This window comes from Barbus barbus (genome assembly GCF_936440315.1).
Source record: "Barbus barbus genome assembly, chromosome: 45".
Lineage (NCBI taxonomy): Eukaryota > Metazoa > Chordata > Actinopteri > Cypriniformes > Cyprinidae > Barbus > Barbus barbus.
In genome coordinates this window covers 24,459,090-24,477,614 of record NC_136723.1, presented here as the reverse complement: position 1 = coordinate 24,477,614, position 18,525 = coordinate 24,459,090, and the positions used below count along the sequence as shown (strand labels likewise).

The window sequence follows — 18,525 nt, the reverse complement described above, 5'->3', positions numbered from 1 at the left end:
TCATAATTTGAAAACTTTTATACTTTTTCACATTTAAAAAATATACATATATTTAAAAGAGACCCATAATTTATAAGAAATCTCCTTAGATTTCCTGCATAGCTTATTTGATGGTATTATAAGTCATTTACCAAAACGTGGCCCATTTTAGCAGACTTCACCCTAGTTATTATTATTATTATTATTTATAGGCTAAATAAATGAGTGCACTTAAGTAAAATGTTTATCACAAAATAATTCAAGAATGCTTTCTTTTTAAATTACCTTTTACAGTTTTGGAAATGTGTTTGTGTACTATTCATTCTTAACACTTAGACTTATTTTGGTGATTTTATTATACTAAACTTTACCATCCAGAGTTAGATGCATGTTTCACTGTTAATGTTGTTATTAAATAACGGCCTATTATAACATTGCATTCAGTTAGAGAGCAAAGGAATGACAACATAACGGTACATTATTTGTTTTGTATTGTTTGTTTGTTTTGTAAAATTAAGGATATTTTCTGTTCCTCTTTTTAGCGTTTATTTTAGGCTATAGGATAAAACACAGGCGGCGATGTTTTATCCTATTGGTGATTCATGTAAAATAAACATCTTGTGAGTGCGGATCATGGTCTCATTATAGGCTACTATGAAAAATAATGTTTAATAAACACAATACAGTGCATTCCGCACCTACACAGGTGGCCTGGTTGAATCTGGCGGTGGGGACGGGTCACAAATCTGTGAGTTTACAGACCCGTGGGTACGGTTTATTAATCCATGGGTACGGTTTGTTAAACTGAGGGAACAGATTGCAAAACCGTCACCACGGATTGTTTTTTTCTCCTATAGGTGACGTGCCGGGCTCCGTACTATAGTCCAACCAAATGAAAATATGCAGAAATTAAATGTACTATAAATGAATTGAGAACAGTCTTTCAGTGACTGGAGGAAGTGTTTTTATGGATTATGGACTCGTATTTTAGTTAAAAACATCTTAATGATGGATTTGTTTCAGCTTTTGCCTCCTCCAGATGTTAACTGATGGACTGGAGTGGTGTGGATTATTGTGATGTTTTTATCAGCTGTTTGGACTCTCATTCTGACGGCACCCATTCACTGCAGAGCATCCATTGCTGAGACACTGATGCAGAGACACCTTTATACAAACCTGATGAAGAAACAAACTCATCCTAATCTTGGACGACCTGAGAGTGAGCACATTTTTTTGATCCACTTCAAATGCTGACTACTGTATATATATATATATATATATAAACACACACACACACACACACATTGACATGTCACAACTTTCTATTATAAACATTAAACATAATTGAATCATTATAAATGCTGAGTTTTCATGCTTAAACTCAGCAGGCTGATATGTAACCGGTTAACAGTGAAGCACTACTAGCGAACAGGGAAGGGAAGTTGATTTAATGGGAGCAGGAAATGAGTTTCTACAGCAGTCAGTGACAGCACTGCTTGTTTATTTGCATAGCTCCTCCCACTCAGAGAGCTATAAATGTGGACAGGGGACAGGTTCAGTTCGTATCACTCATCTGAAGACTCACAGAGCGTGCTTCACACAGGTGAGCTCTGATACTATTATATCTACCTTTATCCAACAATCCTCAGCCGTTTCTATTCAAGGCTGTTTTGCTATAATAATTTATTGCATTTATGAAAATACAGTTGAAAGACAGCAAACATGAAATAAATGTGAACATTTGCAGTCAGTTTTGGAAAGTTGATGCATAATGTGACCACAGAATGCTGAAGATGTTTAAAGGAACGTGTTTGTTGAATTTTTATCATTTTTAATCAGCTTTTCGCTTTCAATATTTTAAATAGTTTTATTTTTATGTCATTAAGAGCACATAAAAATGTAGCATGTCAATTTCACGCGGTTATTATACTAAAACTAAAACCATAAAAATCTGTTATTTTAGTATCATCGAGTTGCTATTATAGTATATAGGTTTTATTTTTGGTTATATATTTTTGGTTATACATTATTTTGGTTATGCTTTTGGTTTTCATTTTAATTGTAGTTGGACTTTGAATCATTTTGTAGTGCTTTTGTAATTTTTATTAGATTTTGTTTGTTTTCAATCTTTCAGTATTGTACTTTTTTGCAGTACAATGCTTTGTTTTTATCATTTTATGTATACTTTTGTTTGTGTATCTTTGTTGTGTGTCGGGCAATTTGTGTTATTATTTTGTTTTGTGTTTGTTAAAATAAAAGTAAAATTAATAAATAAATAAAATAAAATATTTCGGTATATTATATTATTAAATATAATAATTATTTATGTCAGCTTTAGTTTTAGTTATTTTAGCACATCAAGTTAAACTAGATAAAATTTGCTTCGGCAACAAGATTTTTATTAGAAGTTTATTTAAAATAACAAAAATGCTTTTTTATGGTGTTAGTTTTAATTAAGTACAGTAACCCTGCTTGAAATAAAATAAACGTTGACTGAAACAAATTTGTACAATCTAAACTTATTTTATTTCAGCTAATTACCAAAGCAAAATTTTTCATTTGACTTGTATTAAAATGAAAAAAAAAAAAAAAACACAGAACAAAATTAGTAAATCTTTAAAATTAAATTTACAACCAAAAAGGTAAAAAATAAAAACTATAATAGTATCTTAATGACACTAAAATAACCTCAATTTCAAATAACAATAATATTTTAATATTTTATTTTAATTTTAACTATAATAACTGTGTGAAGTTTTTAAGCTCATATTAATTAAACGAAATTAAATGAATAAATAAAATTTAAATATGAAAGTTAATAAATGTAACAGTATCTCAGTTAGTGATACTAAAGCAGTGCTGTCGTCACTCATCCGTCCAGAATGGGTTTCGGCACGAACGGCGAGCTGATGGACAGCAGGTCAAAGGTCAGCTTCTGCTCGGGCTCGTGTCACGCCGAGCACATCCTGCAGGTGCTAAACGCTTACCGGCACAGCGGCACCTTCACAGACGTGGTTCTGCAGGTGGACGGCTGTGAGTTCCCGTGCCACCGCGCCATGCTCTGCGCCGGCAGCATCTTCTTCCACACCATGTTCACCAGCAGCTTCCAGGAGAGCAGACAGTCTGTGGTTAAGCTGCAGGGCATCTCCAGCGCCACCATGGACAGCCTGCTGGACTTCATGTACGAGGGACGGCTGAAGCTGGATGACGAGAACGTGGAGAGCATCTTCCGCGCGGCGGATTGGCTGGACATACCTGTGCTGACCAAAGCCTGCGTGCGATTCCTGCAGGAACGCGTCAGCCACTCCAACTGCCTGGGGATGATGGACTTCGCCAGCCTGTATGGTATGAGCTATTCACTTACAGAATTATGATAACAAAATCAAAAGTAATGCATTAGAATATTGCGGTAAAAGTAACTAATTATGTTACTTAATTACTTTTTTATGGAAATTAATTTGTTACGTTACTTTTGAGTAACTTTTTAAATCTGGGCAGGGCTTGCTTGTTTGTTTTTAATATAAAAAGTTCTTCTTTTACAAATGTAAGAGCCTTTTCACACCATTGTGACACGAATACGTGAATGTAAATTGACGTCTGTACAGTAGAGGGCGCAGCTCAAACTAATTACATGAAGAATATGATTCATGTTTTACAGTACATTAATCATTTTTTACAGTACATGATTCATTTTTTACAGTACATGATTCATTTTTTACAGTGCGTGATTCATTTTTTACAGCGCATGATGAATTTTTTACAGCGTATGATTCATGCTTTACAGCGCATTATTAATTTTTTACAGTGCGTGATTCATTTTTACAGTGCGTGATTCATTTTTACAGTGCGTGATTCATTTTTACAGTGAGTGATTCATTTGTACAGTGCGTGATTCATTTTTACAGTGCGTGATTCATTTTTACAGTGCGTGATTCATTTTTACAGTGCGTGATTCATTTTTACAGTGAGTGATTCATTTGTACAGTGCGTGATTCATTTTTACAGTGAGTGATTCATTTTTACAGTGCGTGATTCATTTTTACAGTGCGTGATTCATTTTTACAGTGAGTGATTCATTTTTACAGTGCGTGATTCATGTTTTATAGTGAGTGATCCATGTTTTATAGTAAGTGATCCGTGTTTTATAGTGAGTGACCCATGTTTTATAGTGAGTGATCCGTGTTTTACAGTGAGTGATCCGTGTTTTATAGTGCGTGATTCATGTTTTATAGTGAGTGATCCATGTTTTACAGTGCGTGATCCATGTTTTACAGTGCGTGATTCATGTTTTATAGTGAGTGATCCATGTTTTACAGTGCGTGATTCATGTTTTATAGTGAGTGATCCATGTTTTATAGTGAGTGATCCATGTTTTACAGTGAGTGATCCGTGTTTTATAGTGCGTGATTCATGTTTTATAGTGAGTGATCCATGTTTTACAGTGAGTGATTCATGTTTTATAGTGAGTGATCCATGTTTTATAGTGCGTGATTCATGTTTTATAGTGAGTGATCCATGTTTTACAGTGAGTGATCCATGTTTTACAGTGAGTGATCCATGTTTTACAGTGAGTGATCCGTGTTTTATAGTGCGTGATTCATGTTTTATAGTGAGTGATCCATGTTTTACAGTGAGTGATCCGTGTTTTACAGTGAGTGATCCGTGTTTTATAGTGCGTGATTCGTGTTTTATAGTGAGTGATTCATGTTTTATAGTGAGTGATCCATGTTTTATAGTGCGTGATTCATGTTTTATAGTGAGTGATCCATGTTTTACAGTGAGTGATCCATGTTTTACAGTGAGTGATCCATGTTTTACAGTGCGTGATTCATGTTTTATAGTGCGTGATTCATGTTTTATAGTGAGTGATCCATGTTTTATAGTGAGTGATCCATGTTTTACAGTGAGTGATCCATGTTTTACAGTGAGTGATCCATGTTTTACAGTGAGTGATCCATGTTTTATAGTGCGTGATTCATGTTTTATAGTGAGTGATCCATGTTTTACAGTGCATGATTCATGTTTTACAGTGTGCGTGCTGCAGCCGCTGCAGGAGCAGTGCCAGACGTTGCTCTACCAGGACTTCCAGGAGGTTCTGCGGCACGACGAGTTCCTCGGTCTGCCCAAAGCGCGTGTTCTGGAGCTGCTGGCCTGCGAGCGTCTGCAGGTGACCGAGGAGGTTCTGGTGACCGCTGTGCTCCGCTGGGTCCGTCACCAGCCGGACGAGAGGAAACAGGACCTCAGGGAGCTGCTGGAGCGGCTGCGCCTGCCTCTGCTGGACCCGGCGTTCTTCACCGGCACGCTGGAGGCAGATGAGCTGGTGCAGGAGTGTGCGGAGCTCCGACCGCTGCTGCAGGAGGCATGCATGTACCGCGCTTTTGGACGGGAGGTGCAGTCGGAGCGCACCAGACCCCGCCGGTGAGTCTCCATCATCTCATCCGCATTTTAATCCAGCCCAGCAGGCACCGGACGTCAATATAACGTCAGGTTGACTTCAGAAATGACTTCATGCATTTTGGTTGAGAATAGGTTTGTTTGAGATGAGCAAAATCTGCGCAGAACCGATCACCACACTGCAAAAAATTATTCACTTAGTATTTTTGTCTTGTTTTCTAGTATAATATCTAAAAATTCTTTAATCAAGATGAATTTATTGTACAAGTACAATGACTTAAGATATCATGTCTTGTTTTCTGTAAAAAAAAAAAAAAAAAAAAAAAAATTGTTAATTTTTCCTTAAAACAAGCAAAAATAAAAAGTGAAAATGACGTGACATACGGCCAAGTATGGTGACCCAAACTCAGAATTCATGCTCTGCATTTAACCCATCCAAAGTGCACACAAACACACAGTGAACACACACACACCGTGAACACACACCCGGAGCAGTGGGCAGCCATTTATGCTGCGGCACCCGGGGAGCAGTTGGGGGTTCGGTGCCTTGCTCAAGGGCACCTCAGTCGTGGTATTGAGGCTGGAGAGAGTGCCTACAATCCCTGCCGGCCCGAGACTCGAACCCACAACCTTTGGATTACAAGTCCAACTCTCTAACCATTAGGCCACGACTTTCCCAAAATTCAATTTTGATCCAAATAATTAGTAGTTCCTTTAGAAGAATTTGATCATTCTTGAGTCATTACTAGTGGGTTACCATGATCTTAATTTTAGAACTAATTATACATTATGCATAATTGACATTAATTATGAACCTGTATACAGTAGTTCTTAGTAGTTCTCCAGGATATATATATAAAAATATTGATTAGTTAATATTGAACTACCAGTTTCAACTGAGCACTAATACTTACTAAATCAATAATCAGAGTTTCTTGTTAGGTAATAGTAGTTACTTTAATGTTAATAGTGCATTAGTCACTTGTTCCTGTAGTTATTCATTAACAAAGGATCAGTATTATAAAGTGTTACCGCCTTGATTAGTGAATTAAGACTGGTAGATACATTAGGCTCCAGAAAGATTAACTCATAAAAAATCAAGTTTTTATTTTGTTTACCTGGATATCTTCAAAATATGTTGCACAGAGTACACTGAGATCAACATAAAACTGAACTGAAAGTATGACAGTAGATGAATGTGTTATACAAACATTCAGCATTTTTTACTTGTTATTCCACAAACAGATGAGAAGCACTGCTGCTGACCAGCTGATCACTGATTAATAATGAATGTGTGTGTGTGTGTGTGTGTAATCAGGCGCTCCGGCTGGGCTGAGATGATCTTTGTGATCGGTGGCTGTGATAAGAACGGTTTCTCCAGACTGTCCTTCACGGAGAAGCTGAACGTGTCGTCAGGAGAGTGGACCTCGGCCGCCGCTCTGCCCGGTTACTCCAAATCTGAGTTTGCAGCCTGTGAACTTCAAAACGACATTTATGTATCAGGTATACAACGTCCCAAACGCTGCTCATTCCCTTCATATCCGTCACACTAATGCATCTCTGTAAACCGATCACACTAGCCTTGAAAAGCTCAAAAAGACATCATTTACAAAAAGGTAGACTGACCTCATTTGAATCCAGAAAGTAAGACTGATTACTTGGTTAACTGCTAGTTGGTCAGACTGTTTCAAGTTTATTTATATAGCACATTAAGACTGACCAAAGTGCTTCACAATAAGAAACAGCATCATAAAATTAATAATACAAAAACTGCAACCAGAAAATAAAACACAAATAGGTAAAGCAATAGGCAAGTATATAATTCCTAATATGCCAATGAAAACAAATGGGTTTTTAAAAGAGACTTAAAAATAGTCATCTTGTTACAGTCAACTACTCACACACATTTTCAAAACTTTGCCTCTTTTCTTTTTTTTAACTTTACACACAAATCCAAGAATTGCAGACACAAAATGCAGCATGCCTCACTTATCTCTTGCAAAATGAAGCACTGCATACAAAATATCACAAACGCATCTCAAAAGCAAACATTTGCAAGCACCTTTGCCATAATATTAATTCCTGTTAGATTTGTGTGTGTTACATAGAGAACTGTGTTGTGTTTTGCAAAAAGTGTTTAATGAAATTGAAAACTGAGTCAAAAGCTGAGAATTAGTGTCTGGATCTGGTGTGTGCTTCTGCTGTTTGAGTGACAGCTTTCAGAAACTGTGTGACAAGGAAAGATTCTGTGTGTAATGCTCAGTCTTTAGCGCTGTGTTTCTGCAGATCTGTCTGCACGCGTCAGCGGCACTTCTGTGTTAATCTATCAGCTCCAGAATCAGTCTGGAATGCTTGACATGTGATTCCAGAGAATCCGATCAGAATTGCAGACAAACACTGTGCCTTGATCTCATGTGATTATGGACTTCTGTTAGTTCAGAAATCAGCATTCTGTTTACTCGTCTACAGATCCCTATGGCTTTCATTCTTCTGTGAAACATAAAAGAAGATATTTTGAGTTTTTTTTGTCCGTGCAGTGAAAGTCCAGTGTTGTTTGGTTCAAAATATCTCGGCTTGGAATGAAATGAGGGAGAATATATGATGGCACGTACAAATAGAGTTATGAGTGTCAACCAGCATATTTAATGTTTCATCTGGAATCTTCATCAATCTCCATCCGTCTTCTCAACAAAAAAGGGACTGGACTGATAAACATGCACGCACACACGCACAAACATTATCACTTAGCTTAAACTCAACTATCTCAAAACTTTGAGACTGGACTGACTGATTAACATAAGTGCAAACACACTGACATACACTACCAAACTATTACATCAACACATCAACTTACACATCAACTTGTAAAGGCTCTTTCTGCACAATATTTATTACTAGGACTACGCTTTGCACTAAAGTGTTAAATTCTCCTAAATTCTAAAATGTATACTGGTTTTGCACTACCTCATTTCACGTACACTTTATGTTGTTTGTTGTAAATCTACGTTGTAAATTTATGTTGTATGTAGCACTTTGGTTCTGGAGGAACGTTGTTTCGTTTCACTGTGTACTAACTATATATGGTTGAAGTTACTTGAACTTGAACTTGAACTTGAACTTCAGTGATATGTACAGTAAATATGTGAGAAACTGAAAACCGCTGTGAGTCTGACCGTTTAACGCAGTTTCCTATATGGGGGTTTGAGAGATAATGAAAGACTAATAATTCCGTCGAATGCAAAATTAAAAACTTAAATGTGGCTGCAGAATGAATGGAAATAAATGCCGCATATTTCAGAGTGAAAAACAGCTTATTGTGTTTATTTACACACCAATGCATCTGATAACAGATGAGTTTAACATGCGTTTAGCAATGCAGATTTACCATGATTTACTTTATTTACCATGACATTCACATAACTGCAACATTTTTGGGGGAGAATTTTACAGCATTTCACCAATATTCTGCCAAAATAAAAACTTGAGGGTTTGAATGGTTGAAAGTGATGCATTTAAATAATAGTAATCTTAATTTTAGAGTTAGTTGGTTTTCATGAAGAGTGAAAGAGATCAACATTCTATGAATGTTATTTGTACTTGAGAAATATACTAAAAATGTTGTTTGTAACCTTTCAGCAATGTTCTAATCATGACAAGAAAATTGGACATTTTAATATTCTTAGAATTTAAAAAATATACAGTGAAATAACGTGATAATTTGGGTGAAAATAAACTTAGTACAATGTTGTAATAAACGGTTTTCTTACCATTAAATAATATTGTAATCATGACAAGAAAACTGGACATTTCAGCATTTTAGAAACATTTCATCACAACGTTTCTGTATTGTAAATTTGTAACAGGTTGTTTCAAAGCAGATTCACAGCGAAAAACAGGAAAATCATCACGGGAGACAAACAAAGCCAACCTCAGGCAGGTCATGCCGAACTTTCATCAACATGTATCCTGTCCAACTAGAGGACCGAACACACTGGATCATTGCTACACTCAGTTCAAGAATGCCTACAAAGCCCGCTCACTTCCGGCTTTTGGCAAATCGGACCATGCCGACATTTTCCTCACACCGGAATATAAACAAAGGCTCGTTCAGGAACCTCTGGTGCAGAGAGTAGTGACACGCTGGTCCTCCCACTCAGAGACTATGCTGCAGGCAGCTCTTGGTGACGTCGACTGGGACATGTTCCGGGCGAGTTCTTCTGACGTCAGTGAATTCACGGATGTAGCATTAAGCTTTGTAAACACGCTAACCGAGCAAGCTACAGAAACAATAACAATAAGGACATTCTCCAACCAGAAACCGTGAGGTGAGAGCAGATCCATTGCTGGCCGACGAGTTAAACACCTTCTTCGGCCGCTTCGATTGCAACGGCGGCGGTGCGTCTCTGCCGTCCAGCGCGTCAGGAAGCAGCAGGCAGAGCAGCGATGATCCTGTAATCACCGTTTCGGAGGATGAGGTTCGGAGGGCGCTAAAGAGAGTGAACGTCAGGAACGCAGCCGGACCTGATGGGATAACCGGCCGTGTTCTGAGGTCCTGCGCCGATCAGCTCGCTGGTTTGTCCTCCATTTTAACCTCCATGGTTCCCACCTCATTCAAAAAATCTGTTATTAACCCTGTGCCAAAGAACAATAAACCCTCTTGCCTGAATGACTATCGCCCAGTTGCCCTCACATCTATAGTCATGAAGGTTTTTGAGAGACTTGTAAAGAGCCACATTTGCTCCTCCATACCCGATACTTTGGACCCTCTTCAGTTTGCCTATCGCCCAAACAGATCTACTGACGATGCCATTTCTCACGTTCTCCACTCTTCCCTCACACACTTGGACAGCAACAATGGGAATTATGTAAGGCTGCTATTCATTGACTATAGCTCAGCTTTCAACACTATAGTCCCCATCAAGCTGGCATCTAAACTCACAGACCTCGGCCTAAACTCCTCACTCTGTGACTGGATTCAAGACTTCCTCACCGGCAGACCTCAAGTGGTGAAAGTTGGTCAGTTCACCTCAAACTCCATCACTCTGAACATAGGAGCCCCACAGGGCTGTGTCCTGAGTCCCCTGCTCTACTCTCTCTACACGCATGACTGCGTGTCCTCTCACAGCTCCACATCTATTGTCAAATTCGCTGATGATACTGTGGTTCTGGGCCTCATCTCCAACAACGATGAGACCGCATACTTGGATGAGGTAGAGAGACTCACATCATGGTGCCAGGACAACTGTCTCTCTCTGAATGTGAGCAAAACTAAAGAGCTGATCATGGACTTCAGGAAGAGACAGCAGCAGCCCTACACTCCTCTTATGATCAGTGGGACCCCTGTGGAGAGAGTGAGTAACTTCAAGTACCTCGGTGTAAACATCTCCGAGAACCTGACTTGGACTACACACATCCAAACACAGGTTAAGAAAGCCAGGCAAAGACTGTACCATCTGCGACAGCTGAGGAAACTCAGGGTCTCACCAGCAATCCTGAAAACTTTCTATTCAGGGACCATAGAAAGTGTATTGACTCAGTGCATCTCAGTGTGGTATGGAAACAGCTCCAGTCAGGACTGCAAAGCACTACAGAGAGTTGTGCGCTTAGCTGAGCGCATCTCAGGGTCTGCTCTCCCCTCTCTGCAGGACATCTACCTCAAACGCTGCAAAAATAGAGCTGTCAAAATCATCAAGGACTCTAATCACCCTGGTAACCGTCTATTCACTTTGCTTCCATCTGGTAAGCGCTTCCGTAGCCTGATGGCAAAAACTGAGAGACTTAGGAGGAGCTTCTTCCCCCAGGCCATCAGGCTCCTAAACTCTAACTCTGTGTCATAACATCACTTGACTCCATGTAAATATCACCATATCAATAAGCTATTCATAATTTTTCTCTACCTCATATTGCTGCTATTTAAATACCCTGGACAACTTTTTGCACATTCCTCTTATATTTCTATTTAAGTCAACAACATACTGACCTGCACATTTATATTTATATCTATATTTTATTTTATTCTTTTATTTTTTCTACTTTTCTTTTTCTTAATATTTGTATACTTTATAATTGCAGTCCTTGGAGCGGACCTGATCTACATTTCACTGCTGGTTATACTCTGTATAATTGTGTATGTGACGAATAAAAATCTGAATCTTGAATCTTGAATCTTGAATGTATTGATTGAATTCTGTGTCTGGTTTGGCTGATGAAAGCTTTGTTGTTGTGTGTGTGTCTGCGCAGGCGGGCAGCTGAACAGCGCAGACGTGTGGCGCTTCATGCCTCAGCTCACTCAGTGGGTGCGAGTGCATGGGCTCAACCGCGGCCGCTGGAGACACAAGATGACCTCCATGTGCGGGAAGGTGAGTTGAGCTGAGAGCGGTCAGTCAGACGGGTTTGAGTGTGTGTGCGCTGACCTGTGTGCAGCGTTGAGGGTAATGCATTCCAAGTAAGGCGAGTAACATAATCAGATTACTTTTTAAAGTAACTAGTAAAGTACATTACTTTTTAATGTAGAAGGAAATATCTGAGTCACTTTTTCAAATAAGTAACAGTTACTGTGTTTCTCATGTATGGACTGACAGCTCTTGTGTTGCCATGTTGAGAGAAATCAGGAGTAAGTGCAGAGTGTTGTGTGTGAACATGATCTTACTGTAGTTCAACACTAAATATCAGCATGTATTTACTCATCTCACCTGCACTAAAACACATTCAGTGTTCCTCAAAATCAATAAAAACAGTCAAATGCAAACTAAGAATATTATACAAACCTGCAAAAATTAAATATTAAATAAGATATTATTTATGTATATAATCCACTTTTATTTACCAGTGTCTTTGCTACTAACCTTCTATGATCCAATTCAACCATACTAATAAGCAAAAATTACATTTGTGTTTGATTGTAGTTATTGCTGAATAGTGTTGAACTTACTTCTCCTGCGTCATATTCTTCATGTGATTAGTTTGAGCTGCGTCCTCTACTGTACAGACCTGAATCTATATTTCCTTCAGAGGCATATTCACTTCACTTTTGTTGTAAAAGGACTTTTACATTTGTACAAGAAGAACTTTATATATTTAAAACAAACATCCAAGCCCTGCCCAGATTTAAAAAGTAATGCAAATGTAAAGTAACGCATTACTTTTCATAAAAAGTAACTAAGTAACGTAATTTAGTTACTTTTTTAGGGAGTAACGCAATATTGTAATGCATTACTTTTAAAAGTAACTTGTCCCAACACGGCCTGTGTGTGTGTTTGCAGCTGTATGTGGTCGGCGGTTATAACGGCCGTGAGCGTCTGTCCAGTGTGGAGCGCTACAGTCCGCACGAGAACAGCTGGACGAGTGTTTCTGATCTGCTGCTGCCGGTGAGTTCGGCCGCTCTGAGCAGCTGCTGCGGGAAACTCTACGTGATCGGAGGAGCCGTGAGCGAACACAGCAACACTGACCAGGTGAGACGAGCCCTGCTTCTCTGGAGGAACACATCTGTTCAAATATGAAGCGCTGAAATTTAACACATAAATAAACAACAACAAAAAAATCTACATCTTCCATTAAACAGCACAACAATTATTTAAAAAAATTAAATTTACTTGTGCCTCTTGGGAGGATTTGTGTTATTGATTATTTCCTAAATGTCTCTGAATTACAAATAGGAAAATGTGAATTTTATTCTTCTTTTCTCTCTCTTAGAATATATTTTCTCTCTTCAAAAACATTTTAATGCTTCAAAATGCCATTTTTTCCCACTTTTCAAAAATAAACTTTCTTCAAGAACTCTTATAAAACTTTTTCCTGAGTAAAAACTTTTTCTTTTCAAAAACTTTTCTCTTCAAAAAAAAATCTTAAAAAAAATTCTTCAAAGCCCCTTTTCCACTTTAAAAAAAAAATTCTTCAAGAACTTTTATCTCATCAAAATGTTTTTGTCTTTTCTAAAACTTTTTTCTCTATATATATTTTTTTCCTTTTCAAAATATTTTTTCTCTTCCAAACAATAATCTTCAAAAAAGCATTTTTTCCAAAGACTTTTTTTCTTTAAAAACTTTGACTCTTCAAAAAAAAAATTCTCTTCAATAAACGTTTTCCTCTCTTCAAAAACATTTTAATGCTTTAAAAAGCCCTTTTTTCACTTAAAAAAAATCTTCAAGAACTTTTATCTTTCTCTTCTACACGTTTTTCTCTCTATAAAAACTGTTCCTTTTCAAAAACTTTTTTCTCTTCAAAAGATTTATCTTCAAAGAAACATTTTTCTCCAAAGACCTTTTCTCCTCAAAAACTCTTAAAAAAATTCACTTCAAAAACTTTCTCTTTTAAAAACTTATTTTCTTTCTTTTAAAACATTGTTCTCTTCAAAACGTTTGCTCTCCATTCAGTATAAAGGTTTCTGTTTTAAAAAAAAAACCCTAGTCAAAATCCCTTTTCTCTCTTCAAAACAGTTTTTTTTTTCCTGACTCAAGGCAGTATTTCTTTCCTCAAGAGATAGAGAGATGACTGCACAAAAGCAGTCATCAGTAGCACGGGTATATTTGTAGCAATAGCCAACAATACACTGTATGGGTCAAAATTATACATTTTATGCCAAAAATAATTTTACTTAGGATATTAAGTAAAGATTAATGTTCCATAAAGATATTTTGTAAATTTCCTACTTTAAATATATCAAAGTTAAATTTTTTATTAGTAATATGCATTGCTAAGGACTTAATTTGGACAACTTTAAAGGCGATTTTCTCAATATTTAGATTTTTTTGCACCCTCAGTTTCCAGATTTTCAAATAATTGTATATCGGCCAAATATTGTTCTATCCTAACAAACCATACATCAATGGAAAGCGCATTTATTCAGCTTTCATGGGATGTATGAATCTCATTTTAAAGAAAAATGGTCCCTTATGACTGGTTTTGTGGCCCAGGGTCACATATTGTGTTGATTCCCCGCAGAAGATTTTTCAGAGTAGTGAAGTGAGTTGTTGAGAGCGCAGGTTTATTGAGTGCTGATCTTCATCATGTGTGTTGCAGGTCCAGTGTTACGACCCAGTGAGTGACAAATGGTCATACGTGTCGCCCTGTCCATTCTCTCAGCGCTCCATCAGCGCCGTGACGCTCAACGGCTGCATCTACGTGACCGGAGGTCTTCTGGACCAGATCTACTGCTATAGGCCCCTCACAGACTCCTGGAGCCGAGCCGCGGCGCTGTCCGTCAGACTGGTGCGACACAGCCTCAGCATTCACTGACCATCAGTAACACACACCCTGACCTGACCGTGTGTGTGTGTGTGTGTGTTTCAGGAGGGCTGCGGAGTGACCGCGTGTGACGGGAAGGTGTATGTGGTCGGCGGGCGTAATGAACACTCAGTTGCGATGGATCAGATCTGGGCGCTGGATCCGGTGAGCGGTAAACTGACGGAGGAGAAGCCGCTGACGCGCTGCCTCAGTTATCACGGCTGTGTGACCGTCCTGCAGCGGCTCTGACCCAAACTCACTCACCTTCCCACGCCTTCATCTATCTGCCAGGCTCACGAGTCATTCGGTACAAAGCAGTGCATTTATGATTATGATAATATGATAACAAACACCTATGGAGAGCTGTTTTCAAAATTATGAGATATGAACTTGCAACATTCATGAACTTACAAAAGTCAGAATTGCAACATTTTAAGTGTGACTTTTTACTTTTTTCTTGCAATTACGAGTTTATATCTCATAATTCTGATTTTTATATCTGATAATAATTCTGACATTATCTCTCATAATTCCAAGTTTATATATCATAATTCAGAGTTTGTCATAATTTTGATTTTATATCTTGTAAATTCTAAGTTTATATTTCAGAATTATGAGATATATACTCAGAATTATTATGAGTTTGTATCTCATAATTCTGAGTTTATATCTCATAATTCTGATTTTTATATCTCATAATTCCGAGTTTATATCTCATAATTCAGATTTTTATATCTCATAATGCCAAGTTTATATCTCATAATTCAGATTTTTATATCTCATAATGCCAAGGTTATATCTCATAATTCCGAGTTTATATCTCATAATTCTGATATTTATATCTCATAATTCCGAGTTTATATCTCATAATTCAGATTTTTATATCTCATAATGCCAAATTTATATCTCATAATTCAGATTTTTATATCTCATAATTCCGAGTTTATATCTCATAATTCAGATTTTTATATCTCATAATGCCAAGTTTATATCTCATAATTCTGATTTTTATATCTCATAATTCCGAGTTTATATCTCATAATTCAGATTTTTATATCTCATAATTCTGATTTTTATATCTCATAATTCCGAGTTTATATCTCATAATTCAGATTTTTATATCTCATAATGCCAAGTTTATATCTCATAATTCTGATTTTTATATCTCATAATTCTGATTTTTATATCTCATAATTCCGAGTTTATATCTCATAATTCTGATTTTTATATCTCATAATGCCAAGGTTATATCTCATAATTCTGAGTTTATATCTCATAATTCTGATTTTTATATCTCATAATGCCACGTTTATATCTCACAATTCTTTTTGTTTTTTGCCACAGAATTAATTTTTTTTATTTCAACTTCTAATCTTCAAATTCTGAATTTATATTTCACAGTTAAATCTCAGAATTGTGAGGGGAAAAAAGTCCATATTGTGAGATAAAAATGTGCAATTACCTTCTTTTTGTTTATTCCATGAAGGAAACAAGCTTCCATAAATTCCACTTTGCAACATCAAGCATCATAAATGACTGTACAACGAAAATAACCAATGAAACCGGAGCCTCACACATTCAGTTAAAAGCGACTAAACCTGTTCTTACAGTAAAACTAAGGTGGATGAGTGAGGTTTCTAGAGGAACTAGATAAAACAGTTCTTCATTTCCAGATGATGAGACAATTAGTTCCTCATATTCCATTCGACTGACAAACAGGAAGAACTTCTGCGGAAGCTGCAGCAGAAATGCCAAGCACTCTCTAATGCACTAACAGTCACATTATTGCTCGTTAGCTGAAGTCTGGTGATGTATTTCCTTTCAACTGTGTTTGTGAAATCATTGCAAAATGATTTATCTTCTAGTTATGAACTTGAACTGCTGGAAATCCCAATGTGAATCTGAATCATTATAGACTGTGAACATTTTTAACCACTTTGTATGTATGATGTTATACACATTTAAATAAAGAATTTATCATTTCATGTTGCATTTTATGTCTCAACCTGATTACAGTTTTTTCAGTTGCTAACAAGCATTGTTCAATACTGAAACCACATTTTCAAAACTGTTCATACAGTCTGCATTACCAATCTCGGCCAAACAGCTGATCTCACCTCATGTTCACTCAGAACAACAAAACACTTCATATAGGTCTCAAAATAAGCTTGTTTCATCATAACACTGGGAACAATTCTCAGAAAACATACATTTAATTCATAACACACTGACCTAAAAATACTGGGAGCATTACATAAACGATGAACTTTTATCTTTAAAATTTGACTGATTTGTAGTATTTCATCATAGGCTAAGAATAACATCTTTTCATTTTCCTGATTGTATTAAAGCACAAAGAATGAAGGAGAAAATCAGCTTTTCCCTCCTATTTCTTTTCATACCAAAAACAAAAACCCATCAATATTTACTTGTGAAAAATTTACACACACACAATTTACTTGAGAAAAATAAAACCACATAAAATAAATATAAAAAGTTGTGAAAAATATTCATGTAAAATAATAACAAAAATTAATTCTGAAGTAATAATTACAAATAAAAAACACAATCAGTCTAGTATAATGAGGTGCTGTATGTGCAGTTTTGGCGTCCCAGCTGCTCCAGGAGTCTTTCTGTGTTGATGTTGGTTTCCTCTGAGTTTCTCCCACAATCCAGAAACATACAGTTCAAGTGAACAGGACAGATGAACTGGAGACTGTTAGTGAGTGTGGATATGAATGTGTGTGATGGACTGGCCATCTGTCCAGGGAGTCTATGACCCATGAAAGGCTCCAGCCTCATGACCCTACATAGCACAAGTGCTAGGGGAAATGTATAGAATAGATGGATGGATGGATGTACTGTAAGGCTTCTAGTAATCCCTCTCTCTGCCACTCTTTTTTCCCCCACCAATGTGTCTTCCTTGATCCATGTTCCCAAACAAAATCATTCCACAGCCATCCATTTACCAAAAGATAACCAAAAAGAAAGAAAGAAGATGACTAAAAATAGGACATCTGGCTAGCCTTTCAGCTGAAATTGCATTTAGTTGTGTTTAGAATAATTATTATTCAATTTCGTAATAAATATTCTGCTAAGATTTCATATTTCAATAGAATTCCTGCAGACATGGACAGTTTGCCATGGATTGGATTCCATTCTGATTGGAATGTGATTTTATCCGTTTTGAAAGCAGTTTGCTAGCATTTGAAAAATGTGTTGAAAATGTACAGTGTTTTGCTAGTGGTGTTGTAATGTGGTCATTGCATGCATTTTGTCTGAAAGCAATGAAAAATTATTCAGTTTGGTCCGTATAGACTTCTGTATCGCAGAATGTGTGAACAGTTTTGAAAAAGTGGCTTCAGTATTGAACAATGCTTGTTAGCAATTTAAAAAACTGTAATATCAGCACTATACTGTACAAATGAAAGCAAAGCTGGGATGAAATGAATGGCGTTGATCTGTCATTACATCATAAAGGCATGAACTGAGACATACTGAAGATGCTTAACGTGCAGTGTTTTTGTTGAAACTACCTTCCATGAATTAGAAATAATCTCAATCTTTTGATCAAAATTAATCTATCATCACACTGTCAGTATGTGAATGATGGTTTTGATCCTGTAATTCAGCATTTCCCAAACTGGGGTTTGTGATTTCATGAAAGCTGAAAAAAACAAACAAACTGTAAAATACAAAAATAAAAGCAATCAAAATAAAACACTTTATTTAAATAAAAAATATATGTATTTAATTTTTTATTTTTTCATATCAACTTTTATATGTTTTGTGACTTGATCAGAGAACCTTGAACATGTGAATGTGTTTAAATGAAAGATATAGTAATATTTGAGCTAAAATATGTAGAATAAATCCAAACAAAACATTATTTAAATATTTCATTGTTATTTTTTTTTTTTTGTATTTATT

General features: G+C 36.7%; 1 protein-coding gene across 1 annotated transcript; it reads left to right on the top strand.

The window, feature by feature from the left end:
- The first annotated feature begins 1,541 nt into the window (after positions 1-1,541).
- Positions 1,542-16,579, top strand: LOC306864011 (kelch-like protein 35). The gene is made up of 8 exons (XM_079407665.1): positions 1,542-1,582; positions 2,861-3,324; positions 5,010-5,397; positions 6,692-6,876; positions 11,614-11,732; positions 12,636-12,824; positions 14,392-14,580; positions 14,662-16,579. Exons 2-8 carry the CDS (start codon positions 2,862-2,864, stop codon positions 14,842-14,844), a joined length of 1,716 nt encoding a protein of 571 aa, XP_079263791.1. The 5' UTR covers positions 1,542-1,582; position 2,861; the 3' UTR covers positions 14,845-16,579.
- The last annotated feature ends 1,946 nt before the right edge of the window (positions 16,580-18,525 follow it).

Coding starts and splice junctions, on each gene's coding strand:
- LOC306864011 (XM_079407665.1), top strand. CDS start 2,862: ATGGGTTTCGGCACGAACGGCGAGCTGATGGACAGCAGGTCAAAGGTC. Junction 3,325..5,009: donor GGACTTCGCCAGCCTGTATG/GTATGAGCTATT, acceptor CATGTTTTACAG/TGTGCGTGCTGCAGCCGCTG. Junction 11,733..12,635: donor TGACCTCCATGTGCGGGAAG/GTGAGTTGAGCT, acceptor GTGTGTTTGCAG/CTGTATGTGGTCGGCGGTTA.